This window comes from Papaver somniferum, chromosome 9 (genome assembly GCF_003573695.1).
Source record: "Papaver somniferum cultivar HN1 chromosome 9, ASM357369v1, whole genome shotgun sequence".
In the NCBI taxonomy this organism is placed as follows: domain Eukaryota; kingdom Viridiplantae; phylum Streptophyta; class Magnoliopsida; order Ranunculales; family Papaveraceae; genus Papaver; species Papaver somniferum.
The window spans coordinates 60,077,570-60,088,471 of NC_039366.1; the positions used below are offsets into that span (position 1 = coordinate 60,077,570).

The 10,902-nt window shown below is 36.2% G+C and overlaps 1 protein-coding gene and 1 non-coding gene across 2 annotated transcripts; both read left to right on the plus strand.

Annotated features, from left to right (window-relative positions):
• Nucleotides 1-3,095: 3,095 nt before the first annotated feature.
• Nucleotides 3,096-8,658, plus strand: LOC113313155 (paramyosin-like). The gene is made up of 4 exons (XM_026561886.1): nt 3,096-3,254; nt 3,376-5,110; nt 6,183-7,158; nt 8,307-8,658. The coding sequence occupies exons 2-4, from the start codon at nt 3,376-3,378 to the stop codon at nt 8,491-8,493; spliced, it is 2,898 nt and encodes a 965-aa protein (XP_026417671.1). The 5' UTR covers nt 3,096-3,254; the 3' UTR covers nt 8,494-8,658.
• Nucleotides 8,659-10,389: 1,731 nt separating this feature from the next.
• TRNAP-AGG lies at nt 10,390-10,461 on the plus strand. Its single transcript has one exon. It is a non-coding gene; the product is annotated as a tRNA-Pro (tRNA).
• Nucleotides 10,462-10,902: the final 441 nt, after the last annotated feature.

The following is a 10,902-nucleotide window of genomic DNA, read 5'->3' on the forward strand; positions in this document are numbered from 1 at the left end:
TCTTCTCGAGACCCTAAAGGTTAACGACTGAAAGACTTCATTGGGATTGTGAAGCCAGACGAAACTACTCTTCTTGTAGTTGAGCGATCCGATCTTGCCATTTTCTATCGTATGAGTTCAATTGAATAAATGACTTGAGATTATATCTCCGATAGGGCAAGATAAAAAGAAATCACAAAATCTTCGTTTCATCGTTTGTGATTCCACAATATCTAGTTTCGCTACCATACGATTTAGATTATTGTGAGGTGATTGATAATTATAGGTTGTTCTTCGGGAATATAAGTCTGGGTTATCGATTGGTTTCCGTTCACCTTGATTTTATCAAAAGACGGAACAAAACTCCTGGGTTTATCTGTGGGAGACATATTTATCTATCATCGTAGACTTTTCTGTGTGATACAAATTTGTTTATTAAAGTCTTCGACTTTGGGTCGTAGCAACTCTTGGTTGTGGGTGAGATCAGCTAAGGGAATCAAGTGCGTAGTATCCTGCTGGGATCAGAGACGTAAGCAGCGCTATTGTACCTTGAATCAGTGTGATATTGATTAGGGTTCAACTACAGTCCAGAACGATGTTAGTTTGTAGTAGGCTAGTGTCTGTAGCGGCTTAATACAGTGTGGTGTTCAATCTAGACTAGGTCCCGGGGTTTTTCTGCATTTGCGGTTTCCTCGTTAACAAAATTTCTGGTGTCTGTGTTATTTCTATTCCGCATTATATTTTGTTATATAATTGAAATATCACAAGTTGTGCGTTAAGATCAATCATTTAGAATATCCAACCTTTGGTTGTTGATTTAAATTGATTTACACTTGGATATTGGTATCTGGTACCATCCAAGTTTATCTCTCTAGTATTTGATAAAGACTCGCAGATTTCCATTTGCTTGAGTAAAGATCGAATCGAGAGATTGAGATATTAACTCTTTGGTATACTTTTATCTAGATTGAGTTTGAATGTCTAGTTGATTATATAGAAAGTATATTGGAGTTAGTCCATACAGATTGCTAATCGAAATATTGGGTGAGGCTGTTAGACCCCCGCTTTTTTCACTATTGAAGAAGGATATTCCACCAAAGGTAAGCTTTATGTTATGGGCAATCTTTCATAATTCCCTTCCCACTATGAGTATGTTGAAGCACAGAGGAGATGTTGTTCAAAATGACTTATGTAATGTCTGTAAGAAGGATATTGAGACTTCTGATCATCTTTTCATGCATTGTGATTATGCTAAGGAGGTGTGGAATTATTTATTTCAGACTTGTCATGTTAGTAGTGGCACTTATATGAATGTTTTGGAGTTATTTGAGTTTTGGGTTGGTGTACCAGTCCAAGGAAGTTGTAAGAAAGTTTGGGAGAAGATTATTTATGCTATTGTGTGGCATCTGTGGAATGAGAGGAACTCTAGAACTTTTGGTGGAAGAGGTAAAATGGTGGATGAATTGTGTTTGAACATTAAGCAGACTTTGATTTTGTGGTTTTTTGAGACTGATGTGTTTAGAGGGTTATCTGTAAATGACATTTTATTCAATTGGGAAACAGTTTTACACATGTAATTGAAGTGTGAGCTGTTTTGCCTAGCTGTGTACATATTTTTTTCTTTTATATAACCTTCTTTTCTCAAAAAAAAAAAGGTTAATCAGATCCTAGTTTAGATTTACTTAACATTTACATATTGTTTATTTTTTTGTACATGAATTTTATACTTAATACATTTATAATATTTTATATTTATGTTTATATATACGTGTCCGCGTTCTATTATTTTCAACATTTGGTCTGGTCCGCATCAGCGTCATGTCCGTGCAATCCAGGTCCCAAGTCCCACCCTCTAACCATTTTTTTTTTTTTTGCTTTTCTCTCTTTGATAAACACCCTCTGCCCAATTCAGAGAAGTAGAAATCAGTTTTGGATTTTTCCCAAATCCCACCCTTTTCTCTCTTTTCTCTTTGAGGTTTCATGCGTTTTAGGAGGTCTCAGGTTCGAGTCCCAGATGGCGCAATATTACAGAGTTTGACATGGACGGTAGAGTTAGCTTGCTCCCCTTTGCGACAACATTAGCCACACTTTCCGCTTCGGCTCCTCGGCTTTGTTCCTCATGAGGCTCGCTGGTACGCTAGCACTGCAACCTGTTTAACTAATGTAGTAGTACGTTGCTTGGAGCTTAGCTTGTCAGGCTTCCAATTAGTTAATTATGTAATAATATTAATAAAATTTAAAAGAAAAAAAAAGAATGGACTTTGCATGCTTCTAAGGCTGGGTTTGGTGATGCTTTTATTTTTCCAAAAGCACTTTCAAAACCTATATATGTCAATAATTTTTGAAATTGGTGTTTGGTAAAAAAAAATCAAAGTGCTTTTTACTCAAAGTACTTCCCAAATTCCTCAATTTTTAAAAGCTGGGGAGGAGGAGTTTTTAAAAGTTACAAAAGCATAAGTTTTGGTCCCACCAAAATTTAATAATTGGTTTATTCTTTTTGTCCCTATTTTATTTTGAAAATGACAAAAACCTTAAATATATGTACAATCAATTTTTATTTCTTATATTTATTCTTTAAATATTATTATATTTTATTTTCAAACTATTTTATGATACCATTTCATTTAATTTGTCAAAAATAAAAACAAATATTAAATAATTACTATTAGTTAATTTTAGTTTAATTTTTCGTTTGAAAATTCTATATATATATATATTAAAAAGTGGTTAAGTAAATTCTTTTTTTTAAATAATAATAACAGTACAATTAGTAAATTTAATATTTTGTATATTTATAATTAATAATAAAAAAAATAATTATTTTAAACTCAATAAAATTGAACAAAACTATGTTTTTGTTATTTGCCACAGTTGAATCTCATATTTTACCAAACACACTTTGATTGTTTTTTTAATGACTTTTAACTTTAATTAATATTTTACCAAACGTTTAACCGTTTTTCTCTCACAGCCCAGCACAGCAACACACATCAGAAAAATTCTTTTACAAAAGCTGCAACAATACCAAACCTAACGGATGCCACGATGGAGAATATGAACCGTCGCGATTCGTCAAAACGCCAATAGCGCAACTGAGTCGGAGTAAACAAATACGAGTAAAACAAACAAAATCAAACCCCTCCTTGTCTCCTCCTTTTGGCTTCACCGGTTGGTCCTACTCCGTGTTGTGCCTTTTCTTCATTTTCAGGGAAAAAGTTACCCAACTCTTTCCTTCTCGAATACAAGTACCACAAGGTTCGATTTTCTGGAAAAAGGTTCGGTTTGTCTTTATTTATTTCTTTTGTAGAAGTAATCTTTAACTATTTTTTCCTATAATCTCTTTTAGTTCGTAAAACCCTAGTTTTGATTTATCTCTGAAAATTGTCTATTTCACAGATGGATATAGAGATTCTAATAAGGGATTTCGAAGGTAGAATAAGAACGGCAGTGGAAAGTAGTGAATATTGGAAGCATCGTTTCTTACAAATGCAGAATGATTTAATACAAATGCAGACAAAATGTAAGGATTTTGAGGTTCAAGCAGCCGCGAGACCGAAATATGAACTTGAACTGTTGAAAACATCGCAAGAGTATAAAACTAAGTATGAGCAATTATCTTTTGAGTTTCAAAAGAAGAAATTAGAGTGGAGTGTAATTGAGGGTAAGTATGAAGTCCTAAGTATCAGTAAGATATCTGTTGAAAACGAGGTCAAGGAGTTGAAGATTACATGCAATCAGTTAGAAACACAGAATAAGCATTTAATGGAGGAACTCAAAGCGATATGCCAAAGAGTGACTGGAGAACGACTAAGAATTAAGATTCTGGAAGATGAATGTGATCAATATAGGGAAAAGTGTTCTCAACTCAGTGGTGAGATCAAAGGTTTGGAAGAGGAAAGGGATCAATTTAGGGAAAAGTGTGTTCAACACAGTGATGAGACCAAGGGTTTCGAAGAGGAAAGGGATCAAATTAGGGGAAGATGTGTTCAGCTAAGTGTTGAGATTAAGAAAATGGAAGAGGAAAGGGATCAGTTCAGGGAAAAGTGTGTTCAACACAGTGGTGAGATTAAGGGTTTGGAGTGCGGGAAGACGAAACTAAATGATGAAATTGAAGTTTTGAAGGAGAAGTTAAAGGAATCTGAGAGTCAAGCAGCCAAGCGGCTGATATGTGGTGTTGAATTGGGGAAAGATCTGGAGGTTCATAAAATCAAGTGCCGTGGTCTGTCTACCGAGCTTAAGGAGAAGGAAATGGAGTGTGTTGGGCTTGAGGTGAAGCTGAAGAACCTAATGTTAGTGAAGGTTGCTGTAGAAGATGAGCTTAACAAGTACAAGACAGCATTCTGTGAAATGCAAGCGAAAATTACTAGTCTAGAAAGACAGCGAGATGTTATGACTGATAGAGAGAGGATGGCTCAGGAAAGAAATGCTTACTTGGAAGGTCTAGTTAAGAAGATGGAAAACGATGAAAGGGAAACTCTGAGGATCACACAGGAAAGAAATGCTTACTTGGAAGGTGTAGTTAAGAAGATGGAAAATGATGAAAGGGAGACTTTGAGGATCACACAGGGAAGAAATGTTTACCTGGAAGGTGTAGTTAAGAAGATGGAAAATGATGAAAGGGAGACTCTGAGGATCGCATATGAAAGAAATGCTTACTTGGAAGGTCTAGTTAAGAAGATGGAGAATAATGAAAGGGAGACTCTGAGGATGGCTCAGGAAAGAAATGCTTACTTGGAAGGTCTAGTTAAGAAGATGGAAAATGATGAAAGGGAGACCGTTGTTCAGCTTAAGACACAGAACAGGGATTTGGAGTGTGGGAAACAAAGCGCAGAATGTGAAATCGAGACTTGGAAGAAGAGGTTTTCAGCGTTGGAAACAGAGGTCTTAAGGTTTAAAGAAGAAAATGCAACTTTGAGAGGCTTACGAAATGAAGTTTGTCGAGATGATAAATATAAGACATATATGAATAAAGAAACTTGCAGGAAAATGGGTGGTGAGGTCAATGTTGCTGCTGTGGATCACTCAAGAAAGAAAGATAATATGTTGAATAAAACTGCAACTATTCTTAATTCTGCTCTTCCACCCAACCCTTCTTCACTAAAAGAAAATATAAGAGAAGTACATAGATCAGGTATCAACAATATTCCTCTTGTTTGACTTTTGTTTTGTTTGTTTACTTTTTCCATTATATCCTCTATAATATATTGTCTTATGAGTTACTGCTTTTTAATAGAGTCGATAAGCCACCTCTTTCTTGGTGTTACCTTAACTGGTAAAACATACAGGGAACAACCAGTTGGAGGTTTTAGTAATTAGTTACCCAGAAGTTAACCTGAATAAAGGGTTTGATAGTTTGGTAACAGTTAGAGTTAGTGCAAATACTTGTTCATCTTTGTTATACTTGGTGTCTGCCACAAAAAAGCTTATTTAACTAATTTTATGCGTGGTAAAAATGGATTTACTAAAACAAATAGCCAACCATTTTCTCTTATAATGACATCATACATATTCTGCACGTCTCCGTTTTTCTTGGGTTACACGTGTTTGTTGAATTTCTATCGCAATCTAATGCATCTTTGCTGCTGGGGAGATCCATTTCTCCAACAACTTGGAGAACCAATAAATCTTATAAGGCAGAGAGGACTTGTCTTATTTTGACACTCGGAGAATTGTGTTTTTATTTTCCCAATATGGCTAATCTTTCCTGGTTAGGATTATTACACCTTATTAAGCAGCTGCAATTTATGTCCTCTTGGTGCATCATTGGCAAGCTAATGGTCCAAACTCTGAATTTTTGATTAATCTAATTATTAGTAGATGGGTAACCCGGGCCTAATGACACCATCTATTCCACCTTTTTGATGCTTATTATACTTGTCAGGCGGCCGAATTTTTGTTAAGAGATAATCTAGAGGAATATTTTTGTAATATTTCTCCATTCAGGTTATGTTGTTCTTGCTTGTTGTAAGTACTAAATAGGATTTGACTTAAAGTATATGCTCTGTGATACGAAGAACCAGTAGTTCTTCACACTATACGGCTATAGCTTTACTCCATAATTACTTTATCTCTGTCTTATATTATTGAGTTCAAAACTCAAAAGAATTCCTTTACCTAACTGCTTATGTATATCACCGCCCAATTTCATTAGAAGCTGATAATGTTATATCTTGATATATCCTACTTTGTTTATTGTTTTGCAGGCCCACCTTTTATCAGTAACCAATCTGAGCCTTCAGAAGCTATCAAGGATAAGCAGAAGAATATTCGGTTAGATTCTAAGGTGGAATCTGTCATTGCAGTTAAAAAGCAGCTAAGTTTTGAGACAGAAGGGAGCTCCAGAGAAAAGCTAGTTTTGATCAATCAAGGTACTGTAGCAACATCATCTACAGGTACTATTGAGATCGACGACAGTGGGGATGAAAAAGAGATTGGTGAAACCTTGAAAAGTTCTTCAGGTAATGGAAATAATCTGAGAGCCAAGAAGTATTTAAAGAGGCCATTATCAGCTAAGAAAAATGAGGAGTGTGAAAGGAATTTCGACGAGAATGTCACTTCAATCCCATTATCTTCAACTACAAAAAGACGTAGGATATGTGGAAGTAAGAGTCAAGATGATGACAAGATTCCAATAGGTAAGCTTCTGAATTTGTGCAATGGAGATGAGAAAGTCGAAAGACAGGAATCCTCTTCCAAGAGATCCTTTTTGCTGAAACAGTGCCAAAAGAAGAAGAATATGGTGAAAGGAACATCAAGAAATGAGAGTGCAACACTAAATGATTCAAAAATGAGTAGGATGTCATATCAGAAAGCAGCCAAGCCAACTTTTGCTGATGGACGAAAGAATGTGTTGGGAGAATTTGGTTCTAATAGAGAAGGTGAACATTTCGGTGGGATGATTGTAAAACCCTCTGAAAGTGCAGATAGCGGAGATAGTTCTAGTGATTCAGAAGATTTAGGAGATAGTGATTTTTCTTTTAAGCAGGTTGCAAAAATTATAAGATTGAGGCAATCAAAATGGCAGTTTGAGGCAGACTTGTTCTCTTCATTACAAAAGGACCCTGAACTCTGTATGAGGGCTATTTGTGCTCTTTATCGACAGCAAATGTCTAAAGAAAAATATACGAGGGGTTCATTGGATTCCAATGAGCGAGGCTTTAACGTGAATGATGCCCTCAGGTATGGTTATCAAGGCTCTTTCTTTTATTATAATTGAATCCAACGAGAAAGTGGGTGGAGCCTTCCAACACTCATGGCTCTGTATGATTTGTCTGGGAAGCATTTTTTTGTATATGCTCTTTTAGTTCGTTTTAGGTTATTTGGACTCCCTGTAAAGATGTAGTTAACTTGCAGACTATGAACAACTGGGATATTGTGTAGTCTGAAGATTAGGATTACCTGACATGAAATTATTCATATGCACATCACTTTAACCTAATTTATTTGCATGAAGTTGAGCCTTAGCTCAAAAATGTTCATGCATGGTATCTAGGGTACAGCCTTATCTCTCCTTAAAGAAACATGCACGATTCACACAAAACACTGATAGGTGGACTGGTTGAAGTATTAGACATCAAACATAGCCCAAGCCCCTTAGATATGTGTTGTGTATACGTCTTAGACAATCCTTCAGTTGCAAGACTGTTTTCTAGGAGAATTAGGTGTGACACTAAGTTGCTGCATCGTTAGCTTCTATTATTTTCTTACCTGATGCGCAGCTCATAGGTATGATATTGATTTGGAAACAGGACCTGCTATTGTAAAATACTATTGAACAGGTCTAGCTACCTTTAAAATAGCTAGACCTGGTTACTGTTGCTGTGATAAAGTATTTTCTTTCTTCTCTGAGACTAACTCAAAATTGGTGGCACTGGTACACTGGATTATGTTCCCTTCAGATATCAGAATGTGATGTAAGCTTCTGATAGTAACCCTAGCGCTTGTATCGCATTGACAGCTTTCACATTTTTTCTTCTTAGTTGTCTGTAAAGGAAAAATCTTCTTAAATTATTGTAAAGATGGAGATATAACGGTTATCATAGTATATATTTAGGGTAATATTGCTTGAACACAGAATGGCTAGTTTTTTTTTTGTTATTTTCTTTAGGCTAAACCATTGTGGTGAAGATCTTGCAACAGTTTATGTATTTACCAATGTAGGTTGAATTTGTGTAGCTATCCTATATATACATTTTGGAGTAGATTCTACGTTTTAATGTTTTATTGAACTAAAAGATGTGCTTGATGACAAGTTGGCAATGTTGCTGCTTCATTATTGTACAAAGTTTCTAGCTTTTATTAATACCTGTCTTCTGCATTTACTTCAGGGGAACCACTTTGGCCGAGTTTCTGATGGATGGGAACCACGAAGGTGACTTGAAGAAGTCCGTAAAGGAGTTGGAGATGTTCGATTCGAAAGCACTTGAGGATTGCAAAAGACTATCTATGTACTACTCGACGCAGTTATTCAGCATGTATCAGAGCAAAGATGATCCTTTCTTCCTTCCCTCCTAGTTCAACTGGTAGTTAAGAGATCAACTCGCAAACTCTTGTATATATTTTGTGTCTGTGAACCTGTTAATCTCCCCAAAGAGGTATTGCAGTCATTCCCTCCCTTTTTTGCTGTTGGTATGCATGTTATATATGCACGGTATCAGATAGAGAAGGGTCCTTTTGTTACTTCTACATATGTCAATCAGTTAATAGAGATTAGACTTCAGGCACCGTTAGGTGATTTGGATGTTGCTTTTGCTTTTTTTTTTTTTTCATGTGTCATTTATTCGACTCTGACCATAGATATACCAAATCACACTGTTAGTTCCCAAATGCGAACGGCGTATCTTGCCCTATCCATACATTCTAGAAGCAGTACAGGATGGAAAACATCTTTATCTTAAAGTTAATTCATGTTATAAACTCTCCAGGAATAGAAATTTTGAGCCACATTGAAAGATTGCTAAGAAAAAAATTATACAGAGTAATTGAATTTGCATACAATATTGTTAGTTGCTAAAATAACTGGACGATTGTCTATGACGGAGTTCTGTTTTCAACTGATCTTGAAAAGCCACTATGAAGCTGCTTCCCATCTACCGGTTTTATACACCATCTAAATACACCCCTATGTGGATGGCAGCGGTAGATGGGAAATGGTGGGTCTGGGAGAGGTTTCGGGGGACCAGTAGGGGGATGGGCACATAGGCGGGGTATGTTTTTGGGTATAAAACTGGAGTGATGCTACCAGGAGGAAATCCCGTGGTTCCTCCCGGGAGAAACAAAACTTCTGGTGGGCCCGCGGAGATTTGCAGGGGGTCAGGCTTAGTGGTGGAGCCCACCAATTTGTTGTTTCATCCTGGAAAAATCACGGGATTTCCTCCCGGTAAACGTAGCATTATTGCTAGATAAAACCGTTAGATGGGAAGCATTTTCGATGAATTTTTACTAACTCTTACACCTATTGGAAAAGCATGGACCGTCCCAAGAGTCATATCTGTTATTAGCTAGATAGGCATAGGGGAGATACAAGTGCTCTAAAACCCCAAACCACATTATTTTCTCTGTTTTTTTTATTTTTTATTTTAGTGATCAAGATCTAAGGACAAAATCCTTCGTTTTCCTCGTAAGCTGTTAAGAATTTAGCGAACTACCTCTTCTTCTTCTTCAATTTCTTTGACAAAACTTCAATTACATATCAATTTCTTATTAGATTATTATCTGTTGTCTAGATTTACTCTAGTATTAATAAGGGTAAATTTGGGTAACACTTAAATTAGGTTTTTATGCTTTCAATAAAACTTATCCTTGTTATACAGGGATTTTAGAATCGGTTTTGTACATATTTATCCTGATCGCCTTCTAATGACTGACTATTGTCATTATGAAGAATATAATAGCCTTAATGACATTTTGTTAACATGTGATGGTATATTCATGTGTATCATTGACGACGATCTCCTCCGGCGTGACGTTGATCTCTGCAACTCGATACAAGATCCATGGTTACCGGTTTTAATCATGATTATGATGTTATGTGCTTATTACTCCTTACTATGGGAGCATCAAGATTTGAAGAAGTTATCCAAATGGTTGGAAAGAGTTTCAAAACCATCCCTCAAAAACATCTGATTTCTATTTGAATATGTACTCAATACTTTTAATGTATCTTAGATCTTCTATTCTTCTGTATTAGGGGCTCTTATTAAATGTATTTTCTACTATTCTTTGTTGATGATGTATGAATTTCTGTCACTTGTTGACAATTTATTAATATAATTAATCTAGGGGCTATATGTAGCCCCTTTTTCTTAAAAAAAAAAAAAAAAAGACAAGAATTTAGAAGTTACACACCCGCCATAAGAAATCCTAAAGTCTGCAGTGTCCTGTGAACGGATAGTAAATAATTTCACTCAAGGGCAATTGGTCTAGTGGTATGATTCTCGCTTAGGGTGCGAGAGGTCCCGAGTTCAATTCTCGGATTGCCCCTATAGGTATTTTTTTTGCCTTCTTTTCCTTCCATGTACAGCAGGGTGATCATTTCATAGGGACTGAGTAGTTTACTTAGTCAATTGACAGCCATGCTTTCTCTTGCTCTGGAGATAAGCCTTCGACTCATATTTTAAACATCCCAAGGGATGCGCGAGTACTTCGAGCAAGTGATTGACTTTTAAGTATCTCTAACTTCGAATTTTGACAGACATTTCACATGATGGTGCACTTCCTCCCCTGATCATAAATCAATGAAGCGACGTCAATGCTTGTGGCGCAAATAGGGATTCTTAGTCGATGATCCAGACCAAAACATGCTGACGGCCGATGTGTATGGATTACTTTAGTTTGTTTCTTTAACTCTTTTTCCCGGTTGCTTCCTTGCCCATCTCACCAACATTTTCTTCTCTTACGCGGACCGCATTGATCCTCCGAGTC